We start from the raw sequence: 27,408 nt of genomic DNA on the forward strand, positions 1-27,408 counted from the left end.
CAAAGGTATTCACAAGTCGCGAATCTTAGACTGCCAAGTCTTAGCCTTTTCAAACCCATTGGTCCCTGATCGATAATCACTGATTGCTTGTAGTATTTCTTCCTCTGTGTTCATTACAAAAGGACCTAGTGGAAAATAATAAACATAATTATAACATTTGCACAACAACGAGTTTAACGGGTTAAAAATGGTTGGGAATCAAATCACATCAAATGAGTTTTCTATGCAGCACAGCGTTTAAATTAATTAGTATAGAAAATGTATTTAAAAATTGGTCAGTTGACCAATACTAACTACTAAATACTAACTCTTTGGCTATGTGGGCCAAAATGTCTGCTCTCCTTTGCACCTTTTTTCACGGTCTTATGTTGTAATCTAACAGCATGCCATTGGGAGATGGGACGAAAACATAAGACAGTGCTTAACTCCACTGCCAAGTATTGCTGTTTCAACATTGCAGGATAAAATGAATTAATCAGATTAGCTAAATCTTAATGCCAATTCTGTTGCTTACCATGTTGTACTACTGGTTCTTTGATTGGCTCCCCAGCAATTAGTACAAAGTGGGCCACTTCAGTATCCTGAAAACAAAATCAAAACGACTACATATAGCAACCAATAGTCTTAATGCATTCAAGGTTTTATTCCTAAATTTGCACTCATGTTGTGCAGTATAAACCTGTTTTGCTAAAGGCCCTACTCAATTACTTGTAGCAGATCCTTTCCCAAATACGACTACGACTTTACAAGTAGAAACATTAAAACATGTATAAAACATGTCTGAGTATGTTGGATAACATCCAGGCAATTCCTAACATAAAATATTTAAATTTCTTTACGTTAGGAGGCTTTTCACCTGGCCCTAATGTGACAGACTGGGGAGTGTTAAAAGGTTCAGATTTAACACTGCTGTACGCCATTTCCAATCTATAATCTATACAGACACAAGTTTCTGGTGAATTAACTATTTTAAGACACATGGTGTGGATATTTTACGTTTGTAGATGTATGGAACTGCACAGGATTCCAAAAACATGTTCTCACAATCTTTGCTTTAAATTATTAACTAAAGATCTTAACCAATTTATGTAGGGAAAATGGGCATTGAATAAGTTTAGAAGAGACATCAACACTCTAAAGACCTCAAAGTATGTTTTAACAATATTATTCACATTTAATAACCTAGGATGCTCATGTATTGAGAACGGGTTAACATGCAGGAAACAGCATCATCTTATGGGTCACAGCTTTTGACTGGGCCTGTTGCTGTTCCTGATCTACTGTATTGCAACAATTTATACTTTGACACAGCTATGCTATAAAAATAAGCAGAGTGTCAAAACAGCAGCAGCCAAAATAGCAGCCAAAGAAATTATAAAGAGACTTAAACAAAATCATGAACAGGGCAGATACATTGCAAATGAACATGCACTATGTATTTTGCATAGGCATCTAAGACCTGCAGAAAGTGACACATGAAAGGGGTCTGGGCTTTTATGTCAATTCCACTTTATCCTCACCATGAAATTGCTGGAAAGCAATAAAAATGTTTGGGTTATATAACAAACGACTAATATAAAGTGTGAAATTGAAATATAGTGAGGTTCTACTAATGCTTAATGGTCGAGGGCCAAACCCTTAGCACTGTAGGAACAGTTGCATAAAATATTAGTTTCACTTAGCCACTAAACTACCAAACATGGGAGGCAGGCTGAATAGTCTCCTCTCATTTGCATGTGTTACTATTCTTATGGTTATTTATGGTGAACAGCATTTTTGAACAAGAATGTGCTCACATAATTCAGTCGTCACCTTCTTTAGAAAAAGGTCAAGGTTTAGCTATCAGTTAAACCAGTTTAACGCTGGTAACACACAAGATTGAAAGCTGGCCTGTACTTCAACATTCTCACACGTGGTGTGGCTCTTCTGCACTTAGCCGACTGAATCGCTCCATACTCATTCCATGGTACTTCATTCATCCTTGACAAATTGACAAGGAGGATCTTACATGAAACCTTACAACATGCACTTCTACAGACTTCCCCTGTAATGCCCCAAGGCTTGAAATTCCTTTGATAAGATCAGACACAGAGACTCAATTACTTCCTTCAATGATTGCTGACAGCCCACCTATTTGAAAGTATCTTGTTTCTACTTGGGGACTCCAGTGCTTTGAAAAAGTATTCACCCCTTTCATTTTGTTAAATGTACTGTATACACATAATTGTCTCATACATCTAAAGTCTTTTTTTAAGATTTCCAAAACTAGAGAAACACTAAAGGAAAAAGCTTTAACAAATGAAACATTATAGGAAAAAAGTGAAGGTAAGAATTTGAATGTTGTACAGAGTATATTCCAAGAAATGTTACCTTGTTTTCAACCTGCACAGTATCTCCGTCACCAAACACAACAGTGTAATGAGGTTCAATTTTTTTCTGATCATCATCAGGACCTCCAAAGAAAAACAACAGCCAATGTGAAATAAAAAATCTGCAGTATTTGTTTTGTGAATATTTTTGGTTGTGCTGTACTTAAAAATTTTAAATGAAAGCTTAATACAATAAGATGAAACATGCAATAGTGAGGATTGTAGAGAGCTGTCTTCCAACTTACTCCTGCAGAAAACAGTGGTTCTCTGTATTAATGACCTAATTTAGAGGTTTTCCATTGCAATAAAGTCATAATTACAATGTCTATTTACCTCATTTTAAAGTAAATAATATAATAAAACATGTAAAGAATTATACAAAGAATTATGCAAAAAATCTCTAGGGATTGTGTTGACTGGGAGATGTGTTGTTTTTGGGATAGGACCAAATGTAACATTTGACATTTAGACAAAAGACTTCCAATTTCACATCTGACCACAACACCTTTTCCACGTTTTTACAGGATCACTCAGTGTTCTCTTGAAAACTCGATGTGGGATATGAGATGGGGTTGCCACCTGGCCACACAGGTCAGCTTTGTGGAGTGACTGGGATATTGTGGACTGACACACATCGTCTTCCTTCTCTGCCATTGAACTGTGTAGCTCTTTCAAAGTTACATTATATTATTGGATTATTAGTTGTTTTATACATTTCTCCTGATATGTGCTTTTGTAGAATTTTATCCCTGAGCTATTCTAAAAACTATTTGTTTTTCAATGTTGAATTTTTGCTTGAAACTCACTACCTCACTGAGGAACCTTACAGAGATACTGTAGGTGTATTTATTCTGGAATAATCTGAACAAATACTGTATTTTTGCACACAGACAATTTTGGCAGAGATAGATTCTGCTCAGTTAATTGTGTGGTTTATTAATGTAATTTTGTGACCTAAATTAATTTAGGTTCGCAAAGAGTTTTAATGATTCTGCAGTCATGACTTTTCAGTTTTTCTTTCATATTAAATGAAAGATTTCCTTGTTGTTTTTTATTTAAATGTGTGGAATACGTTGTGTATGTAAAAAATATTAATTGCTATTTATAAACATAATTTTTGCAAGTTTTAAGACATCAAAATGTGAAAACTATTCAAAAGTCTGAATACTTTTATAAGATGTACAGTATTTATACATTTATAGTTGTATTCTACTGACTTTCTTTACACTCATTAAAAAGCTATATAATCAAGTTAGAGTTACTTTCTATTTTTACAAGTGGAAGTATATAGATCATAAATTCAATGAATGGTTATTCTATACTAAGCGCACACATTTCCTTAAATAACCATCTATCGCAAAGCAAAGACACCTAACACTACAATTTCTTTTCTATTATTATAATTTTGAAGCCATGAGCTCACTGTAATTCAACAGCCTTTATTCTAAACAACCCATGGCAACTCATTAAACTGTAGTTAACTGTAGTTAAACTGTAGTTAACTGTAGAAACGTCAGTAAAGTGACATTTCAAAACTTCCGAAATGTCATCTTTTAAAATGTCATCTTAATCTTAATTTTTTTTTTTTTAAATGTGGAAAACTGAAGTAACAGCCAATAAACACACCTGCAAATACAGTATAATTATTTAACATAATTCAAGTTTTTTTTAAGCAGAAAGACAAAACCATAAAGGAAAAGCTTAAAAAAGGACAAAATCAGGAATGCTGTGGCCTTTTAGGCTTCACATGTCAGTTTTACAGTGCTTAGCCTTGAAATAAAAACAAAATAAAATCAGTCAATGAATAACTGCAAACTACAGAATTTCTTAAAGAGGCCTGCTTTCAGATTTTGACTTTTGGATTCACTCAATTATTAAGGAAAATGAATGTGAAAAGAATGTTGTGAAATTAATTTCTAACATGATCCTCCGTGATGGAAACAAATCTGATTTTTTATCTCTCAGCATTAGGGGAAATTTATTGTGTCCATGTGATGATGGCCAATCATCCGTCAATCCACTTACTAAGTGCTGTATGCAATACAAGGTTGTGGGAGAATGGGATCCTATCCCAGCACAAAATGGGTGCAAGGCAGGATGCAGATAGCACCCCGTATTGCACCACCGTGTTGTCCTGTGGACTATCACACTGCGGTGTCATTAGTTTCAGCGACAAAGATCACGGGATTAGGATGGTGAAAAAGCACCATGTGGATTCTCCCCTCAGTCTACTGAACTGAACAGGTGCCTGTGCTGCTCAGGGTGATATTAGTGCCTTAGGTTTGATTAATCAACCATTTCACTAACAAGGTTAGCAGACTGAAAACTAGATTGGGCCTGGTGGGGTGAGAGAAGAGTATCCGTGGGGAAAAGTTATAAAACTGAGATTATTTATTGAAATTAATAAACAAGAAAGTTTACTTATAGACATACAGTAGAATGTTCACTTACCAACATGAATATTTCCAGAGAGTGTATAAATAAAAGCAGTCCACCCTAGTGAGAGTTAAAATTGTTAAGAAAAATGTCAAGTAAAAGGCAGAAGGAGAAAAACATGTTATTTATTTCAAAAATACTCTACTGCAGGGCAATCATTTTATCCAACCAGGGGAAGTTCAGAATGTTCATATTTAATATTTTTATGAATGTGAAAGGGGAAAAGCTTATTTTAGAGAAGGACAGAAAAATGAGTCTATATTAGGTCCCTCTCCATGTATTAGGTACTGTATAACATAATACAGTGGTGTCCCAGACAACTGGAGAGCTTCAGTCCATCAGGGTTTGTACTGTAGGTACAGTAGCCTTCAAATCATCAGTTTTTAAATGTCTGGAACAATATAACTGTAATCAATTTAACAGGTCTGGAACGGAAATCAGAATATCCTTCAGCCTTCAAGAACCAGTGTTCCCTTCATTGAAACGTTATTTGCTTACCTGCCAAGACAGTTGTTCCCAGTCTTTAAATAACAGATTATCTGCGGTGGCCTATAAGAATGACTGGATAGAGCTCTCCAAGACCAGGAACTGAAAACCTACTGTAGAGTTAATGTATATTAATAAGCCAACTCTTTATTTCAGTTGTGCGTTTTCCACATCTTTGCTCATGGCTGCAAACTCTGCAACTGCACATGAGGGTGGAAGACACAGGCAGCCTCCCCCCCTTCCCCACCTTCGAGACACGCGCCTCCTGACATGTGACGACTGAAGCAGAGGAACATCTTTGTCCTATGGCACCATGAGCAAGTCAAAGGGAATCTGCAGGGGTCGCTGTGATCTCCTGACCCAAGAGAGAGCAGGGGACCAAACCCACCCAACCATCGGGGGAGCTCAGTCAATTCTTCGCTGCCATTTGGGAAATGCCAGTCGGTCACATGGAGGTAATGATAAGACCTAGCCTCAGCTGCAACTCCTAGATCCCATATTAGATACTGTACTTTCTTAAAATGAGCTATTAGACCCTTTTATCTTTACATATTCTCCCATCTAAAAGTCTGGAGCTCAAAATAATCCATACTGTATATATTTTAAATTAAGAAAGTATATTTGACCAATTTCAGCACTAGCTACAGAATATATTTTTAAAATAGTTATTAATTTATTATAAATACATTGATATAATAATACAAAATGTCATTTTACATATACTGTAGATAAACAATCCATACCTAAGACTGTGTAATTTGGATCTGAGCATTAAAAGCAAACATTTTTATAGAGTTCCTCTTCGAGTTACCAGACACTATTCAATTCAATCATCTGACGCCTTGAAGGATAATGAGATAGGAACTTTAGGGGGGAAACCGTCACAAGACAGGATGAGAGAAAATCCAATGGAGAAGGCAGAAACAGACAGGATGAAAAAGAAAAATGCTCCAAGTATGTAAGGCAATGGGATTAGTTCTGAAGGGATAAAAAGGACAAAATTGGAACAGGAATTAAAGGAAAGCAGTTGCTGTGACAGCAGTGGAACAGAACTAAGATTATATTATAATACCACCCACAGTTACCCACAGTTAGTAAAGTTATAAAGCATTTTTGTTATTTCACATAATGTAAAGCATATGACATGATTTGTCTTCCCACAACTATGTAATGTATTAAATATTTATTTCAGAAATCATGAATTTTTAAGACACTGGGCAAATATGAAAGGGTTATTAGTAAAAAGTGAGTAAAAAATATTTATTGATATGTACAATTATTAACATTGTTAATATATGAACAGAGTTAGATAGGTTAGATAGGTTTAAGATGTAATGATGGTAACAACAGCCTAAAATAACTCTGTTATCATAATAATTCTGTAAGTATTGGCTGGAGTATACCACTGCTAGATCATAAATATTAACATTAGGTCGCTTAATTACTTGTCTAAACAAGAAAATCAAACTTGTTATTTTATTAAAGCAAATCGTACACTGAGGGTCACAAATAAATATTTTAATTTTTCAGGTTTTAAATGAACAAGAATAAGAAACAAAATCAGAATTATAATCTTGCAGGGTCAATGCCAAACACTGATTCATCTTTTAAAATGAGTTAGCTTAAACCATTCTGTAAGCTAGTTTGTCCATGGGATATGATTACTTCATGTGAAATGGGAAACCCCCAACCTCCCCAACGGTTGTGTGATGCCGTGCAGGCAAGTGCTTCAAGAGATGTAGTCTCATATGGTTTGTTTCCAAAGCTTTCCCTCTGCCTAAAATGGCAATCTGTAGCTGGAACAGGCATCAGGTGCACATCCTACTCCAGTGTGAATAAACAGAGGGCCGAATGAGGAAGGAGATGGCGATGACCAGGAGTAGCATTTTAAGGGTCAGATCACCCCAGCATCTGCCTCCAGGCTGAGGGCTTTTCTTATTTTTCTCATGGCTGTAGTTCCAGCTTCCAGCTTTCTGCTACAGCACGCTCTATTTATTTTCCCAACTTCCCAGGGTGCCAGCTGGAACAGCCTTTTTTTTTTGCTACTGCACAAGGCTATCGTAAAGATCAGTTCATAATTTATTGTTTCACTTTAAATTTTGTGTGTGTGGTGTGTCTGTGCTCGGGGGCCCCACCTAGAACCTGTGCCCCTCTTGAGAGCCGCCCCACATCACTGTTGATTATTTCTTCACTCTTAGGTATGAAAGTTACATTGTATACAACAAAGAAAAAGGAAAATGAGCCGCAAGCTAACACAATCCTGAAACACACCAAATCCACGTGACTTTATCGTTCACCCTTTACCAGTTAGTAATGGTAACCTCTGTGCAATGGTTACTACACTGGCACCATAGTGACCTCTTTGAGATGCTGGGCAACAGCGCACTTCACAACAAGACACTCCCTCTCCCTATAATTTCATTGTGTGGGTGGGGGCTTGTACAGTAGCTGCAGTACTCGGTGGTCCCGCACCTCCCTCAATTTACTGCAGACAGTCCAGCTCCTAGTGCTTGTACTGGTCTGTAGGAAGAACCTGCTGGAAAAACTGGGGAACACAAGTACAGGCTCTGTACACAGGCTCTGTTTAAAGTGCCTCCAGAGTCCACCTAACAGCCCTTTAAGAATCTACTGTAGCTCTTATGTTGATTTCCTACGATGAAATTATTCAGCTGTCCCCCAGAAAGTGGTCTGTTGTTACGGTGGCTGGTATAATGTCTTTCTTTTGTAACTGACTTGCCATACCTGTCTTCGCAAGGAAGCTAGCTGCATGGCTTCAAACAAAAGTTAATAAATCCCCAATAAAAACAGCACAAGAATACTGACCCTGTAGTGCAAAGGGAAAAAAACAGGGTTCTTATGTTTTAGAAGACTGCTGTGTTCCCAAATTCCCTTTCAGACTTTCCATGGCAAACACATAACTAGAATCCCAATCAGGATTTTCAGACAACATTTTTCTCATAGTTTTGCACCTGTAACCACACGAAGAAGGGAAAAAGTACACGTCCTGTTTTGTTACACTTTAAAGTTATAAAAAATTATACCCTTAGGGTATTTTTCTTCCTCTTTTTTAACCTTAATTGCACAGAGATCAGCAAGGCACAACTAACCAAAATCAATTTAAGCAATAAAAGTTAGCTTCTCAATGATATGAATAAAGGAAGATGTACAGTATAGTCCTAGGGACATGATAGGGACAAGATAGGGACAAGAGTGACGTCACTGTAAGCTTGCAAAAAAGACATGAATACATGACAGCAAGGGAAAAACATTTACAGTACAGTACTTTTACTATTGCAAATAAAGGTATTTATGAAAAAGATCTTAGACATTGTCCATTAGGATAAACGTCTGAGTTGAAAAAAAAAATGCAGATTTGCTGTATCTGAAAATCTCTGGAACTGATTCTGGCAATTTCCTTACAGCCAGTCTGACAAGTCATCTTTAATGAATTAGTTTCTTACCACAAACGCAATCAAAGTGTCTAGTTGCAAAGAAAGGAAGTCTTTCATTCAATATACAAAAACGACATTTTAATAATATGCTTTTTTATATAAAAGTTATCTACGATTATCAATCTGCCCTCCATCCACACAGAAATTCACCAGTGACATTGAAATTTTAAATAAATAGAGTAAATAGGACATAGAGTGTGACATTTTTTAAATTTTAATTAAAACAGATTTTAATTATTTTTTAGTGGAAATCAATTTTTAGTTCAATTCTTTGTGTTTTCACTGATTCAGTAACTATTATTTTAAATACTAATTAACTAATTACTATTTGATTTTGATATATCATATATGATTTAGTCATTTTACTGTATAGTCTTACCTAAAGGAACTGCTTGGACATGCTTTGCTCCAGGCTCCAGTTTAAAATCGAGATATATGGTTGGAGTCCTTGTATAGATTTTTGACTGAAAAAGAAAAGGCAAAATAGGAAATAATTCCTTAGCACATAATTTCTCATGTATAATTTGCTAAGAAAGCAAAAAAAAGGTTAAAAGGTTAAAATAATGTGAGGAAGGTTCTTGCTGGGCTGATAAGATTGCAGTTATGTAGTGAGAAATACTGTACAACTCCTGTGAAGATAATATGATTTTGATGGGCAGCGCACTCTGCAAAATATGTTTAAATTTGCATTGGGGACCATGATGTCCTTGTGACATGTTATCTTTTATTGCATGAATTAAACAAAAAGCAAATTTCCAAATCTGTACACAACAGAAACTATGACATACCCTTCCCCTAGTTTGCAAGAAAGACATACAGTAGTTAAGGAAATTTATTTAAATTTGGTACATCTATTTGAAAAACATTGATTGGAAGAAACTGTAACAGTTAAAAAAATGCAGTCAATAATTTCTGGAGCCTCATCCAATGCAATGCCATGTTATTTCAAGGACGTGTAATCCCCTAATTAATTAAATCAAGGTTTCCTAATTAGCAAAACAGAATTATTAGCCTATTTGCAGCGGGCAAAAAATATTTTACAATCTGCAACAAAAACAAAAACATTTGAAAATCATGTAAACTGTTTATTTGGCTTTAATCATAATATGTATTTATATATTATAAATAATTAATCAGAATATTGTTATATTGATACTCTTTTCTCAATTAAGCAATTTTACATGAAATCATTCGTCACATGTGAAAGAAACCATAATCGAGTCTAGATGGAACCATTTGGACGTGAGCACATATTTAGTTGGTAAAAATAGAGCTTACAAAAGTATTCAGACCACGGTAACCAGCCACATTTTCACGAGGAGTTGAACGCTTTCCAGTGCTGTGAGGACTTTTTTGGGCTGGTTGTCCCAGCCACTTTCTCACACCTAAAGGTCTGATCATCCCATCAACTCCTGGATATTTAAACCCTGATCTGCCTCCAGTCTGGTGCTCTGTCATTGAGTTTCCTTCTCCTCCAGGGAAGTGCTCGTAGCACATACTGTCCCGGTCCACCTAAGAGATGGATGATCTGCCCAATTTAGTATGTCTATCCATGTTTCAAACGACACTGCCAGCCCGCTGCCCGTCTCTCACCTATTCCCACTACATCCCAGCTTTGAACCAGATAAGCAGAGTTGGCGAACCCCAACTCTCCTGCCTTGCTTGGCCACGCAGCTCCCCTGCCCTTCTCTGCCCTGTTAGTGTCACGGATGTCTGAAGAAACGAATCGTGGAATGGCAGGAGAGTAATAAAGACCCTATGCTTAGTGGCGAGATGGGGGTTAGCCCGGGCTCAGCTGATCAGGAAATGCCGTATAGAAACCTATGCCCTCAGGCCACAGACAGGAGCGACCTGGTGCTAGGCGGGTCTCAGGACATCTGAACGTCAGTGCTGAGCGAGGAGCAGAGCAGAAACAGGAAGTAAACAGGCTACACAACAAGACACACCAGAAAGACATGAACAATCACAGGGAACTAGGAACAGGAGAGAAGCAGAGCGCCCTCTAGGTGTACTGGGCATGACAGTTGTGCAAAGGCTCACTAGGATTAAGTCCTTGGGCTCCTCGGCCTGTCAAGCCGACACGCCTTCTCATATTTTACCACTGCACCACAACAAAAACTGAATAGTGATGACAATATGTGTCACTTTTACACTTTCAGATATGCAGTAATGATTAAGCCACTGTGAATATTAAAAGCTTTTTTTTAAAATATATAAATGTATATAATTTGTTTGCAATTTCGACAATAAAAGAAATTCTAAATTTATGCTGGCGGATCATGAAATACAGTTTTTTAAGTACAGTATGTAAACCATACAGTAGGCTTTTTAGTTTCATATTTTTTCAGTATTTCCAAAGGCAACGAGTACTAGGAATAACTTTCATAAAAAGGTTTGCTCATCCATCCATTATCCGAAAACTGGTAAGATTTAGAACAGCCCTTAGTCTATCTCAGAAGTACATAGTGCGAGGTGGGACTAAACTGTGCATGTGATCTCTCTAGGGCATCACAAGACACGCAAGCATACAGGGACAATTTAAAGACAAAAAGTGACCCAACCAGCATATGTTTAGGAGGTGGGAGAAAACTCATGTTAATACCGGAGAATATGCACACAAAAAGCCACCCCTATATGAAATCAAACCCAAGACCAAAAGGGCTGTGAGATAAGAGTGCTAACCACCATGTCACCATTCTGTCCTAGACCTGGTTAAAAAGTGTTAAAACCATGATATGAACAGTCCTTGGAAAAAAGAGAAAAGTAAATCTTTGATTTGTTTGTGTCACTCTTATATGTTACAAACTAAAAGACAATTCAGCATGTCTCCTCAGACTATAACCTCTAGGTATTTTATCTCTATCGCAGTATGAAATTCTTATTTTTGAAATTCTTACTTTTGGCAGAGGTACGTAAAAAGAAAAATTTTGTGAACAAGGTACAGTTCACATAGAAGTAAATGAAAATTAAATTAGTTTCTTCCTGAATGAAATATCTTCTTTTTTGTGTACAATTTGAGCATTTTATCTTAGGAAACAGTCAGATTAAAACTGGAACTGCTCAAGTGTATTCTTGCAACGTATGGTTTAGAATTAACTGACCAACAGCAACTATATCTGTGTACATCAACAATGCACATAAAAAACCACTGACTAAGTGGTATTTAGAACCAGTATGAAAGAATGAGTTACACAAAACAAAGCATATGGAATAAATAAATTTTCCTAAACAATCTATGTCTACCCCCTTTCCTAAAAAGATACTATCGTTTTGTTTGAATAATGAAAAACATCTTAAATGTGAAACTCCTTAGCATTCCTTGCATGCTAAGCTTTTATTTGAGACTGCTATCAATTATGTCTACTAAACCATTACCACATGCATTCTGCAGTTCATAAAGACATTGTCATTGCTTTTTTTTAAAAAAGAGACCTTGTGAATTATACAGCATGTAGTGTTACTACAGCAGAAACCATCACTTTCCCTGCAGTCACATTCACTTGCACAATTGTGTACTGGATTGATGACAAAAATGTACAACAAAACAGATGCTCTCAGGCAATGCGTCAGAAAACAGTTATAATGTGGGATTACAATGCAGTGTTTACAATCTTACAGTACTTAGAAAAGACTGCTAAACCACTCAGCAACCCTCTAAGCAGTCTACACTGTCTGGATCAACAGTGTTCATTCTATTGCTGCATTCCAGATTCCATTAACCTTTGCCTTTTTCAATCCAGTTGAACATTTCTGAGAAAAAGCTTTAATCTGTCAAACTTAATGTAGCCGTTAAAAAACTCATGATTTATACAGTACTTAATTTAAACACCCAAATACAGCCTTGAAACCTAAACAAGCTTTATCTGTTTGAATTATGATCTAATCTCCCAATTAACAAGAGTTGAGTCAAATCTCCAAAAATATTTTTCACAAAATGTGAATAAATACATTTCAGTACTGGCATATTGACTTATTATTCAATAAATCAAGGTCCTCCTGACAGCTTAGATTAATGGAAATAGTGTTACCATACCAAAAATTAATTAAAAACATAAATAACTAGTAAACTACAAGCTGTTTGGAAGCCAGTACATATACATTTATTTTAACAGTGTGAGTGAAATGCAAATAATGGCGCAATTTTAATGATACCTACTAAGTCTGCAGTTCAACAGTCAAACAGTTCTTGAAGAAGAGCCATTAAAGGTACAAGGTGTGTTTTACCAAGCATACAGTATGATGACCCATTGATGGCATAAACATTTATTGCTGCAACAAGTGAGGCACCAACCTGAAACAGCCTTTAGAGTGATGAAATCTTCCAAATTTCAAGTCAAGGGTAGCGGTTCTTAAACCACTTGAATTCTGACAACACAATAGTGACCAAGCAGCTATCTTGGTCTTAGAGACTCCTATTTCAACATTTTAACATTATTTTCATGAGAATTATATTCCAACATAATAGTGTACGTCCCAAGTTTGGAGCAGTTTGTCATAACCATGTTGATAACAGAACAAACTGGCTCTCAGGCAGACACAGTGACTGAAATGAGAGCTACTGTAGGAACACTAGTTCACCGTTCGGTAATTGTATTGCGCAGCAGTTCCCAAGTCAATGGTAGTGTGGGTTTCGCCAACAAAATGGTGGTCAGGTGGCTATTAACATTCCCGATGGAAGCTATTAGGAATCATATTGCCGCTAGAATGATATCAACCAAGGTTGGACCTACTTTGATAAAACAGTCCTCAAACAGGAGTGATTCACCTACAATGATCACAATTTGCAAAGCAGTTCATCACCCAATGTAGGTGAGGAAGCAATCACAGAAACCTGACAATCTGTGCACTTGTGTCATACCGGCTCCAATGGGAATGCTGATTTGCTCACCCACAGCACCATGGCAACCAGCCAAGCTTCTACTCAAACTGTCAATCCACTGGTTGCTGTGACGACACAATCAGGATGAAGATCAATTCTACCTGTGCGCATTTAACCTTTTACCTACAGGGTATTTAAGATCAGCTGCTTTATAGGTCTTAGGGGCTGAGTTCTGGCCAGGAGCATGTTGTGCATGGTGTTTGAACATTTACCCAGTGTTGTGTGTGTTGTGTGGGTTTTCTCCAGGTGATCTGTTTTCTTCACACCTTCCAACAGCACACTGAGTAGATTAATTGTTGTCTCTAAACTCTGTAAATGTGTATGTATTCTCTGCTATGGACTGCTGTGTAGTTCTGGTTTAGGCCACAAATGCCAGGGGGCTTCAACCCTTAAGTGCTCTTTCATAATGAGTGGACAATCTATAAATAAGCAAGGAAAGCCGTGTAATTAGGGTGTCTAACAAAATGGAAAATATTTCCTTATCGTCTTGGAGGATTGTATGGTTAATGAATATTCTGTTTTAATTATGAAAAAAAGTTAAAATAAACTGCAGTTTGAACTATTTTGATATTATGTGTAGTCTTTTTTTAGTATTATTTATTCTGAACTAATTTGCTAAAGTTTTTTCTATCTGGTCGCATGCAAGAGTGCAGTAATGTTTCTTTCTCGAAGCTTCCATAAAGGTCTTTCCAAGAACGCGATTTGGAAGGGTTTAAAATTCTCAATCTAATCTCTAGTGTAAATTAGAGTTCTATTGGATCACAATGAATTACTTCACTTCATACTTTTATGTAAAAAACAGAAAATCACTTGCAACGAATATGCTCACATGACTGGAAATTAATTATTAATAATTGAATATATCAAATGGTATTCAGAAGTATTTGATTATAATAATTGAAAACATAATAATTTAGAACTGTAAATCTGTGCATACATAACGAGCATTACTTACAGTATGGTCTATATTGTCAGATGAGTGTTTTTGCAGCCAGCGCTTTCTACATTTTAATGTCTGTTCTGATATCTTTTAAGCACTTTGTCTTGTCTTCTTAATAGAGAAGAAAAAAACAGTTTGTAACTCACTGTGGCACTGTGGCAGTAAAGCTTATGAAGCTGGCCCATAACTTGCCAAGAGTTTTTCTTTAATCTAAGAATTATTTAAATTCACTCTTGCCAGCAATAAGTCAACGAGGAAGTGTTTATGCATGCGTGTGTTCCATGGATGACTGTACCGCTTGATTTGGTATGAATCCTGCACTAATAAACTGCTCAATATGATTAAAGCCTGCCAATTTTATATAACCTACTGAACCTCTTTCATCAATCAACTGTCAGTGACCCAGCCAAAAAGGAAAAATCCCAGCACTAAACTGTAAGTGCTGAATCACAGACTTCTACAGAAATGCATTACATGAGGAGAAAAAATCTTTTCCACAAGCTGACCTTGAAATGTTTCAGGATTATTTAAAATGATTATAAACTTCAGTTTGCACTGGTTTAGGAGAAAGTATTCAGAAAAAAGAACATTTCTAACATATTACCCTACCTGGTTTAACTTTCCATTTTTAAATTTAGCAATAAACCCATTTTAAAACTGGAGAAAACACTTGCACAACTTTTATCATTTCTGTGATCTACAATAAATTATTTCCAAGGCTTCATTGTGGTTTCATTGTGCCCACAGCATACGCAGTGTCTTTCAGGCCTTTGGTCCATTATTTAAAAAATAAATAATAAATGCAAACCATACACTAGGCAAGCACAGAATTTGAAATGTCCATACTCTTCCCTTCCATGAAGTGATCAAGACCTTTCAGTGACACTAAGTTCATCCGTTTCCATTGTGTGGTGATGGTGTGGTGAAAACAAACTGGATAGGTTATAGCAAAAGTTCTGACCTTAACTCCCAAAGCTTCGCCTGATATAACAGCCACTGTCACTCCCTTCTTGCTGGGTTTCGGTATTTCTGTGCTTTTCAGCTCCTGATACTGTGGCTCTACCATCTTCTCTGAGCTTCTCAAATTCACCCAGAGCTGAAGGCCATGCAGTGGCTCGTCTGAGACAGGCATTTCAGCATGGACGATTCCTCGGCCTGCTGTCATCCACTGCAGCAATTGTTAAAGAGAGACAGAAAGAGCATTTTATTTCCCCCAATTTGCAGATTAAAATATTAACCAGCTTCAGAATCATAAGCAATTCCTTTCTTTACCACTGGAAAAATATGAATCTACTAAATGACACACATTTAAAAAGCTTTTGAAACTATTTTAACACTTGCCATCGGTAGGAAAAAAAAGTTATATCGAGGGAACGTTTTACAGTTCGTGCGCACAAAATAAAGAAAACGAGGGAAAGATTTAGTTATTTCGTGCCCATGAATTGTAAATAATTTCCTCTTTATAACTTTTTTTCCTACTGTTGGCCCCTCCCAGGCTCCATACATCTTTGTATCATTTTTGTTTCTCATGAAGTCTGTATGAATGTTTCCATTATCCCCTGAAGCTCTGAGTGTAGCATCAGCTGTTATTAATTTTTTTATGTTAAATGGTTTTTATGTTAAAAATTTGTTCCATCTTGACACTGCAGTAGAAAGGAAGGAAGTGCAGGAGCCTCAGGTAGCTTTGAGTAGCATGGGCATTAAGTGCTCATAAAAACAACTCACTTTCAAAACTACAGCAAGAGAGGAACATTTTTAATGAGAGCAGGATATCACCATCAGACATGACATTTAAAAAGTTTAGATTTGCATAGCGCTATGATTGACAGTGCATCGTTGAATTAAGAAAAAACATCAATAATATTTAAATGAGGTATACATTCCATAGCAACTGTCATATGGCAATGAAAAAATAAAAGGATCATTTGAGGCAGAATACTGCACTAGTGGCTCCTAGGCACTGAACCTTTTTTTATCATTTTCATCCTGTGAGCCTTCCTGTCAGAAGTTACCCTGAAGCTGCTATAGAAAGAAGAGCTTCAGTCAATTGGTGGGCTTTCTTGTTCAATTAAGATAAAGAAAAGATGTCCACAAATCTTCAGGAATTTCCACTTCTTTTACAAAAATGTATGATTTCGACACATAATGAATTGTGTCTAGGTTATGGCATGGCGGTGCAGTGTTTAGCATTGCTGCCTTGCAATGCTGGGACTCTGGGTTCAACTTCTGAGGTGCTATCTGCATGGAGTTTCTATGTTCTCCCTGTGCTTATGTGGCTTTTCACTGGGTGCTTCAGTTTCCTCCAAAAGTCCAAAGGTATACTGGTAAGTTAATTAACTTCTGGGAAAATTGGCCCCGTTGTGGGTGTATGCATCTGTTTTTGTGTCTGCGTGTGTCCTGCGATAGACTGGCATCCCATCCAGAGTGTACCCTGCCTGAGGCTCCTTTTCACCCATTACACCGCATTGGATAAAGCAGTTAAAACATAAATCGATGGGATTTTCTATCCTGACATACGACTTTGTAGGACTGAAAGTTGTTTGGACATTGCCGAATTAGAAGTTTTTAATCCCAAAGAAAGGTATTTTTCACACAGAAGCAAAGAAAAACATGATTAGGGAAAGAGTCTAAACTGAAAATGCATAGGGTGAGAGCGCAGTCTTGTTAGGGCCTCATTCCTGCTCTCAGTCGCCAGACCAGTCACAGGAAGTCAGTTGCAGGATGTCGGCTGGTCAGGCGACTACCTGTATATAAAAAGAAGGAAGCAGAGGCTTCCTCTGTCAGCCAATGGATGTCTGCCATACCTATTCACGTTTGGGTGTGGGCTGTGTTGCTGGCTGAGTGGCTGAGTGGCTGACTGACTGACTGACTGACTGACTGACTGACTGACTGACTGACTGACTGACTGACTGACTGACTGACTGACTGACTGGCATGGTTTAGGTACTTTAATGGGCAGATGGTAGAACCTTTCTGTCCGCTATTCATCGGAGGGAGAAGGACTAACCATGGACTGAAGGAACCTATGAGTTTTGTGAACATTTTTTTAACTGTTTAAATGGCGAAGACTCACAAATAGAGAGAAAAAATCTTCCAAACAACAAAGTCTCTGTTACAAGTCTCAGTGGAGAGAGACTTTTGAGAACTGTTTTTTGGAGGCTGGTAAGCAGTTTAGCTACTTGGCTGTAATGGAGAGGGACTTCAAGAAGAATTTTAGTTAGTTGCTCTGAAGGAACTTAGGCTTTTGGTTTGTTTTGTTTTTTTTTTAACCCTTTGCACAATGAAATAAAGCGCTCACTGGTGTTTTTTTTAACCTTGCAGCCGTGTGTTTGTTGTGTCTATTGGCCTGGACCTGCCTATTTTTAAAGATCTGTGTTATAATGCACCCAGTGGGTTGACACAATAGTTAGGTTTAAAATGTCTTAATCATGAACAACAATCATGGCTGTAGTCCATCCCACCCACAACCACTTGAACTGGTGAACTGGTTTCTTTGCTGTCCAACTAATCTGCTGTGGAGTGAGTTGATGGCACAGAATGGGTGCTTGTAATTGGTCCATATGTAAAGCACTTTTTGAACAATTAATTATGATTGATAAAGTTTGTGGCTGTTTATATATATAGTATTTAAAACATTAGTTACAGAAATTGAAATGTTAGGTTTGAAAGTCGGCTATGAAGTCTCATAGGTGTCTAGAGTTTTACATACAGATATGCTGCAGTTTTGAAAATACTGTACTGCATGTCTGTATATTAGACTGCTAGTACAGTCCTATACAGCTGCTTGTTACCTGTAAGTCTCCTGGCTTCAGTTTCCCACTGTGACCACAGAAATCTTCATGTGCTGAAACTCCTTGTAAAAGGTAAGTGACCTACAGTAGAGTATTAATGCAAAATGTAAATAACAAAAAAAAATTACACGAACTATGTAATTTTAAGGTTTCTATACAAAGATAAAGAAAACACTGGTGATTTTGATAAATGCAAATGCAAAATACATTCACATCTGAGTACATATCAACATAGCAAATTGCTACAAATATGAAAAGTGTATTTAAGCACAGCAGAACATATATGACATGCTTTATTTACTGTATTTCTGTATTTACAATTGTGCTCTTCTTTTTCCTTCAATAAGCCATTTGATACGTTGCAGAGCTCCACCACGACACTGATTGGAGGAACAACAAATGTATCATTGCAAGCCTGCAGTCGCCATCAAGGCGGAGACATGTGGTGAATGAAACCAGGCCAAATGATCCCAGCCCTACCACTATAATAGTCATAGTGCTCTGCCAGTTGTACACCACTGGGTGAGCAATGCCAGTCACAGTAAGTTGGCAGCATAGCCTACAGCCACATTTTTCCTACTGTCTATAAACATCTGAATACCAATTAAAGCTAAAGAATCTAATCATGCCAGATGGTTTGCCAGTATTTTGATTGTCTCTGTGAACGTACATGTCCAAATCTCACTTCAGCTTGTCTTCAGAAATTATTAATTATTTCATCTGTAGTAAAAATGAGTGTGCTTTACAGTGGAGTGGTAAAATTATGTTTATTCTTCCATTTCATTTATTAGCTTAGTTTATTGCTGGCCACACCCACTGTGCTCTCGATTAGAACAAGAATGGTGCAGTCAAAAGAGGATAAAACATTCCCTCTGTATACAAAGAGCCAAACGAAAAACCGAGATCAGCCAAACAGATTAGCCAAAGACATGGTTTACTTAACAGATGACGCATTTCTGGCTAACACAGTTCTTGTGTCATCCATGAACCAAAATCTGGCAGCTCAAAGACTTTAAAACAAATAACTTAGCCCAAGTTGTTCCTTGTTCAGCTGAGCAACATAATATTATGTATTCCTATGTATTTTACCTTGTTAATATGTTTTGGCTGATTTCTGGTTTCACCTTGACTGTTTTTATAATAGGGATGTGTTTTTATACTGGTTAAATTCACAAGCCCATTAGCTCTATTGAGATTTCCTCTATCCTTGTTAAATATGACTCTTACCGCTCTACTGTGTCACACACACTTGGGGCCAATAATGTATTTTCAGTGGTCGCACTAGAAGTCTAATTTACAGGGTATATAAGGACAAAAGTTAGCATAAAACTAATCAAAGATTAAAAGGTAAATGTAATAAAATGTGGTTGCAGAATCTCGAGTTATTAATGTACAAACATTCCTGCACAACATCACACTTATTTATAATCTTTTACAGATGTTTATTTAAAAGATGAACTGCAGCTGAAGCACAGCGTGTAGTATTTGTACATTACTGTTTACGGGATCAAGATTATAAAATGGATGCACTATTTTTTTCTTGCCCTACTGGCTTAAAGTTACTGTGAGTTACTGTAGAGGAAATGGAGCACCTTAAAACCTTAAATCATTTACATATCTCAACAGACGAACCAAGTAAAAAAAACATTCTGGATACTGAAACTGAAGCTATAATTTGTACTGGATGGACCATTGTGGACTTTGACCATGATGTATGAATTTTAAGAAATCAGGATGAACTCTCATACATTTTTTCTCAAATATAATTGCTGTTATTTAACCAATGAGTAAAGTAATCATGTCTTTAATGTGTAGGATCAAAGCTACTGGTTGTTCAATAGCAAAATAGTCATACTGTTTCCCCAGTTATAGCACTACAAGGCATACTATAGTCCACTAGGGATAACAACATCCAACAACTGAATGCTTTTTGAATGCTTGGAATATTTGGGGAAATAGTTTTTGCTTCTTGCTTGGTTATTGGGCAGCCTCCAGGCCACAGGATGTTGAGGCTCGAACCCCATTCAGAGAGAAGTGAACCAAGGGGCAGCTGCAAGGTTAAGGTGGAGTGGAGCAGGGTTGCTTAAGACAAATGAGAAGGGAGGTGTTTTATAGCTATAGCTAATTCCCGAAATGAGGGTGACTGAGAACAGCTGAGTCGGATTGACTTGTCGTTGTTATCCCTCCCAAACTTCAACTAGTAACTTTCATTTCACTAGGGACAACAACATCCAAGAATTGAATTGTGAATGTCTGGAATATATGGCAAGATAGGTTTGGCTAAACTTCCTTGGTTAATAGGTAGCCTCCTGACCATAGGACAAGGTGGCTCGAACCCCAAAAATAAGATGTGTTAATCCCAAAACCACCAATCAAAAACTAAATTTGCATTGTTTTTGGAGTCCCATATTATAGTCCTTTAAATAATAAGGTGTCAACGACTTCATGCTTCCCAGAAATCATCTGGTAATGACTCTAAAACGCTGGGGTTCTGAGGAGCAAGCAAAGTCCTGGTGCTGGTGATGCTTCCAATTGTCAAGAACAGTTCTTTCCGGGCCCTATGCGGACGACACGATCCGGAAGGTGAAGAAACAATAGGGAAAAATATCATGCAGGAGTGGGTCAGGAGACAGGGGGACGTGTCCGAGGTGAGCAGGTGTCCAGGGGAAGTGAGTCTGGAGCGAACAATCCAAGCATAGATCCAAAATTGGAATCCAATACGGGAGGCAGAGTCCAAGACCAGGGGATCCATCCAAAGTAATTAAAAACCAGAACCGGGTCGGGACCGGCAGGACAGGGAATCAGGAACAGGAAACTAAAACTATAACGGAGCGAGACGCGGCAGGACCCCGGGCTCTCACGAAACGGGATTCAATGAGAAGCGCCGGGCAAACGCCTGCGTCTGGCTTTAAAGGTGGAACTAAAGAGGGGCTGGACAAAGGAACAGGTGTAAGCAATGGAGGAAAATGAGGAAGGGCTGGAGTGCCCTTAAGAGGGAGAGTAGCGATCGTGACACCAATTGTAGGGAGGAACTGCCTTGTGCTGAGGTATTGTTGTGTTCCACTAGGAGGTAGGCCTGGGACAATGCTTGGATGGATAGGATGCTAGTATGCTGATGTCTAGTCCACGTCTGCTGGGTTTCTACAGGTGATGGTGTAGGCTTCTCCCTGGCTATGTACGTTTTAAGCCCTGTTGCATTGTGTTTTTCTTGTGGTCCACAATTTTGTACAGAACTGAAGAATTTCTGTACTTTGCAGTGAAGAATTTGTGTCTTTTGCAGTGAGTCACTGTATCACACGGAAAGGTCCCTTCCTTAGTGGTGCTACTTTGTTCCAAGAGTAGGTAGAGTCACTGAGCCACACTAAGTTCCCTTTCATTGTAAACATGACACCACTTGTCTGTATCTTAGTGGAATTTTTGTTTTAGGTAGCTTATCAGTCATTCCAATGCACGTGCAGTTAGAGGAACTTTAAGAATTTTAATAAAGACAGAGGGGCATTCTGCACATGTACTGGTGCACCTGAAGTCACTGAGTCTCCACGGACGCAATGAATGGGTAGGTGTGTTTTACATCAATATGCAAGAAAAAAAGGAATAAAACCAGTGCTAGCATGAACACCTGTGTTGTAAGCAACCTGATGAAGAAGTGAGTCCCATTCAAGTTTGTTTTCTTAAAGGTGTTTTGCCAGATGATCTTTCATTATACAATCGAATCTTTCAACCATGCCATCACTCTGTGGATGACATGATGTCATGCTTGTTTTCACCACTCCTATAAGATGGCAAAGTTGTTTAATTGGATCAGATTCAAGCTGTCATCCCTGATCAGTGTGAAGTACTGCTAGAACTCCATGTTCTACAAAAAGACAATTTGCAACTGTAGTAGGCCGGTGATCTGATATGGGATATAGATTGACATACAGTAGTTTGTAAAATAATCAATAATTGTGCCCTTGATTCTGTAATTTGCTCACATCGCACTGTAATTGTTTGATTTTGTTCACAATATCATCCAGTATTCTATGAAGATCTTTATCCATTTCTTATCCTGTCTATAGCAGAAACTTCTAAACCCAGCTGTGTTGGGACTGGACAGATCTGTGTTGTAAGAATGTGTATTTGACAATGGTTTAGGAGCAATCATAAGCAAAGCCTGTTGTGCTCTTACACATTGGCAGGCAACTTTCCGGTATTCAAGATGCTGAGCTCCAAATTCATGAATTTGTGACTGTAAAATAGGGTCAAGTCAAGAAGCGTTAAGAAAGTCACCTTCTGAGTATTAACAAAGATCAAAGTTTTGATTTAATTAAGGCCTTAGTGTTGACAAAATTTAGCTTCAGTGAATATCTCCTAGGCACTGGCTGACCTGCAATCAATCAAACAATTAATACATCAATAATTATTTGGCGTTCTCTACATGTTCCATTTGAAAAAAACAAATGAAATCTGAGACTATCTTGTGATTGATCTGGTTTGCAGCTTACAAAACTTACAAGTTACAAAACTCAAAATATTTTGACATTCTCAATGTCTTTTTGGTGGTTTTGAAAACTTTTATTCTTTAGCTACAAATTTAAATAAAGTTATTACTAAGCCAGCTTTTTAATATTGCTTCCTAGTTTAATTGAAAGTTGTGCTATTGTTATATTGACATGTGGAAAACAGAATATATTCTGTAAAAAAAAAGCACATACAGTATATAGCAAGAGAGGATATCACAAGGTAAATGAGAGATTTGAAGTACAAGAAAAACAAAATCTCTGTGATATGCCTCTCCACCTAATACAAATTAGTTTTACAGAGATAGATAAATCATACATGTCCAGTACAAACTGTCACTTAAAAGACCTGAAATTGTATACTTTTCCAAAGGAAAACATGAAGTCTTTAAAAGACTTTTTGGCTACAGAAGAAAAAGAAAACTGTTATGCTGCTAGCAGCTAATCTCTAATTTTTGCAGATGATCCCCATCTCTGAATGGCAACAGAGTTTAAACACACTAAGAAGTAATCAAATATGATCCCATATCTGGATGGCCTTCGAGTCCTGAAGCAATCTCCACTTTTGAAAACACAATAATCATGAAATCAAGGTTAGAGAACTCGTAGTAGTTCTGCATACTGTGGGAAACATTGATACTATTAACCTTGAACATCTGGGACTATCAGAAGCTTCTGCCAGGTGGCTAGCTTGAAACCTGAGCATGAAAGATCATCTCCTGAGAGGGCAGTCTTGTCTAGTTACTACTGATAAGAGTTCTCACAGGGACTCTGAGATCAAGCCTGAATTAATGGAATGGAAACAATGTCTGAAAGAAGCACCATGGTCTCAGCTGGCAAGATTATGACAGGCATCTTTTGGAATTTTAAAAGGTTACTGCTAATTGATTACATGCCACACAAACCCGTGACCACTGATTCACATCTTACTGGTCTGAGAGCATAAACCCATCCAAGAAAAACAGCAGGGAAAAAGATACATGGTTTTCTTCAGTTTAAATAGGCCAGTTTACAAAGCCTCCATGTTTGATAACAGTATAATTATCTACCTCGATATATGAAGTCAGTTTTGTGTGTTTCAAGAAAGCTAACTGCATTTAAATGTTGTGACTACATTGAGAAATGGTTGGTTATTAAAATATCTGAACTGCAAAACTATTTGAATGTCCTTCCGTTAAGCATTGTCTCCAGAGGTCTGTGATGAGTAAAATGTTTTTATTTAGCAGACAAACTCAACTATTTGTGATGAAGATATTTATTTTCATCTTTATTTCTGCAACTTCACATGAGCTACTTCTACCCTTTAGCTGGAAAACCTAGCTGGAAAATTTGACACCGTGCAGAACCGAGTCCTCGAAGGGTGGTATATTCCCCGTAGACCTTTCTTTCTGTGTTTGAAGCTTTATCCCTACCTAAGATGGCGATGCGTGCTCACAGGAGACAGGATGCCAGCAATCACTGAAGCAGGCAACAGTGCCAAACGAGAAGGATATGATGACGAGCAGGAAAAGAAAACTGAGAATTAACTCCACCAGTTCATCTTCTCAGCCTGTGCCCCAGCACAGGAGAAACTCTTTGAATCAATCTCCAGGCTGAAGAGCCACTCCTCTGTGAGTTTGCTTCTATAGTGCAGGCTGTTTGTTTTCACAGCATGAAACCTGGAAAAGCTATTTCCTATTACAGCAGCTTATTTTTCCCAGCTAAAAAGCCAGAAGAGATGTATTTTTCCCCACAACGAAAGGATGCTTATATATATATCCTAGTGAGAAGAGCACTGTGACAGAAAAATGGCAAGGCTATTGTTAATATCACTTAATGAACTATTATTTTACTTTAAATCTTGTGTGTGTAGTGTCTGGGCTAAGGGCCTACAGTACCTAGAACCTTTGCCCCACGCGGCATCAAAAAACACTAAGGCAGAACCTTGGAACATTATATAATAGTAGCATGAACTGTGAAATCTGAAAGAATGCAAAAGATTGTTCAATTGGCTTCCAAAGCATTATCAATTAGGGCTTACTACTTTAGCAGGTTTATAATACATACTTGCTCCTACACAAAAACATCCTAACAATGGCCTCACAGTGCTGTATAACAAAAGCAGATTCAAATCAAGTACTGTATGTCTCCCTTGTTTCTATGTTATACAACACAAACAATATACAAGATTAACAATAAACACTTACTGTTTCAAATCCTCTGTGTGGGTGGTCTGGAAACCCAGCGGGCTTGCAGACTTTAAATTCATCTAACATCAAAAAGGGGTCTATATTGCCAAGCTGTAATCAAAGATAAGATAATGAATTTAATAGCTACCACTACTGTATATGAGTAAATACTACAATCTCTCAAAGCTACACAGTTCACTATTATAATATCTAAATGTTAGTATTGAAATAAAAAGTTAATTACAGCTCATGTGTAGCCATGTCCTGCACTTTAATTCAGACCGTAGGGGAATTGTACTTCATGAAATCTTGCCACTTTTGCAAGAGAAATAATACAAATTCTGTCTAAAACAAAAATGCTATGTGTTAAAAGAATGATAGCAATATGTAGTACTTTCCCCAATTTAGAATGTAACATATACAATATTATGCAAAGCATTCTGACCCCTACGGTTTTCACATTTTGTTGCTTTAAAACTTGCAGTGACGATGCTTCCAAGTAGTAATTAATATGTGTTAATTGTTTGTCTGACACCAGGTGTTTTCAGATGTCAGGTTTCAGAGGTGACAAAGGTGTCTGCACCATAGTGCTGTAGCTATACAATTACTCTGTCACCTCACGGTAAATAATCTCTTTGAACCCTTCTAGTCTGGTTTCAGACAGTCACACAACACAAAAACTGCCTTTGTTAAAGTTACTAACAATCTTCTTATATATATATCGATATCTTGCTGATTGCCAACACATTGTTTCTATTTGGGGTTTTAGGTCTGAAGTTGGGTTCGTTAAGTTTGGTGTTCCCCAAGGCTCAATACTGGGAAGTATACATTTAATCAGATATTCTAATCACATGATCTGAATTATCATTTCTGTGCTGATGATGCTGAAATCTATGTCCATACTAAACCCGACACTGAAGTAGCTGTCTCTGCATTCTCTAATTGCATCCCTTATATAACAAGTAAAGGTTTATCCCATGCTGGAAAGAAAAGAAAAGAGACAAAATGTTGAGGCTGTGAAGTCTTCTTCAGGTGTCAGGTGTCAACTGACACAACATTTCAATGTTTCAGATGTCAGCTGACACCTGAAGAAGGCTCCACAACTGAAATGTTTTGTCTCTCTTCTTTTCTTTTCAGCCTGCAATAAACCTTTACTTTTTCCTTTGCAGCCTACGCACGCTATCGCAGCTACCTAATTGAATAACTGTTTTTTAAGCTTGGCTGCCAAGGAATGTGAGTACTACAGTACCTCTTTGCGGCCGATGCTTCTGCGAACACGCGCGCCCACTCCCTCTGACTGTTCAACGCTAATGGCGGTCTTCACAACTTCTCTCACTCCCATTTCGTTAGACAAGGTTCTCCCCCTCTTCTTTACACCTGCTGATCAGAGGGTGCCTTACAGCGATGAATAGAGATGATGACACAACGGGGAAAAAAAGATGCTCGAATGAAGATATCTTTTTTTCAGAATAGTCATGAATTACAAAAGCCTGCATGCCTTCCAGGGAGATTAAAAAAAACACATTTCCAAATAGGTTTCAGTTATTTTGTTCTGCCTAGACTTTTGAAATTCCAATAGCAAAATTCAGCTGACCCCATAGTTTTAATAACAAGATATATAGACTAAAGATTATATTAATGGTTGACTAAATTCTCCAGGTCCTGTTTACAAGTGACATGCTAGGTATTTTCCAGAAGCCACTTACTGTTACACCTCCTGCTTTTATTGTTAATGTCTGAGAAATTACATAATGTTGTTCACTCAATTCAGTCCACTATAATGTTTGCCAGATGTATGCCATAACAATTTCTACAGCAGGGATACTCAACTTCCAGACCTTAAAATCTGCTCCATTCCAGAATTTTGATACAACCAGCTCCTTACTTGCTGTATTAATCTTGCTTATTATCGTTTGAATATTCAATAAACTGGTTAAAGTTGAGTTGAGGCTTGTACTGCAGCATGAAGAGAGGAGACAGTTACCTTTTCTGATTAACCAAAAACAAGAACCCTTGTCCTAATGGAAACAAATGAACACGATCAGAAGTTTCCCCCTTTATTACTAATATATATCCTAAAACATTAAATACTTTAAAAGTTCTGTAACGTCGATTACAATATTGACAGTATAGCTACGGTACATTATTTGATCGAAAGATTTTCAAGCAGCAAAACTTACCCGTCGTTGTTATGAAACAGTTTTTAAAATAATGCTACAGTATATTAATAACTATCAATTGAACGACTGTTTTGTTGTCATCTGTTGTAGATCGTGACTCAGCATTTTCCCCTCTTCCTCATAATTTGCATATTAAGTGCCACGTGATTCCAGGTTACCTGACCGTGTTTTGGCTCATTAAATGAGACATTTAAACACGAGAATGAAA

General features: G+C 37.4%; 1 protein-coding gene across 6 annotated transcripts in view; it reads right to left on the bottom strand.

Annotated features, from left to right (window-relative positions):
• The window catches only part of pir (pirin), a 27,686-nt gene continuing 278 nt past the window's right edge, over positions 1 to 27,408 (bottom strand). The window contains exons 1-11 of one of the 6 annotated variants that reach the window (XM_088599220.1): positions 27,201 to 27,319; positions 27,005 to 27,038; positions 26,270 to 26,415; positions 25,039 to 25,131; positions 18,354 to 18,434; positions 15,524 to 15,730; positions 9,123 to 9,207; positions 4,821 to 4,865; positions 2,371 to 2,453; positions 515 to 581; positions 1 to 125 (exon numbers count right to left, since the gene is read on the bottom strand). In XM_088599220.1, the coding sequence (XP_088455346.1) occupies positions 10 to 125; positions 515 to 581; positions 2,371 to 2,453; positions 4,821 to 4,865; positions 9,123 to 9,207; positions 15,524 to 15,730; positions 18,354 to 18,434; positions 25,039 to 25,131; positions 26,270 to 26,362 (870 nt within the window). In that variant the 5' untranslated portion in view covers positions 26,363 to 26,415; positions 27,005 to 27,038; positions 27,201 to 27,319 and the 3' untranslated portion in view covers positions 1 to 9. Of the gene's footprint in view, positions 126 to 514; positions 582 to 2,370; positions 2,454 to 4,820; positions 4,866 to 9,122; positions 9,208 to 15,523; positions 15,731 to 18,353; positions 18,435 to 25,038; positions 25,132 to 26,269; positions 26,416 to 27,004; positions 27,039 to 27,200; positions 27,355 to 27,408 lie in introns of those variants that run through there. The other 5 variants (XM_088599230.1, XM_088599213.1, XM_088599241.1 and 2 more) reach the window with 5 other exon arrangements.

The sequence above is a fragment of the Lepisosteus platostomus genome, chromosome 2 (assembly GCF_059453375.1).
Source record: "Lepisosteus platostomus isolate fLepPlt1 chromosome 2, fLepPlt1.hap1, whole genome shotgun sequence".
NCBI lineage: Eukaryota > Metazoa > Chordata > Actinopteri > Semionotiformes > Lepisosteidae > Lepisosteus > Lepisosteus platostomus.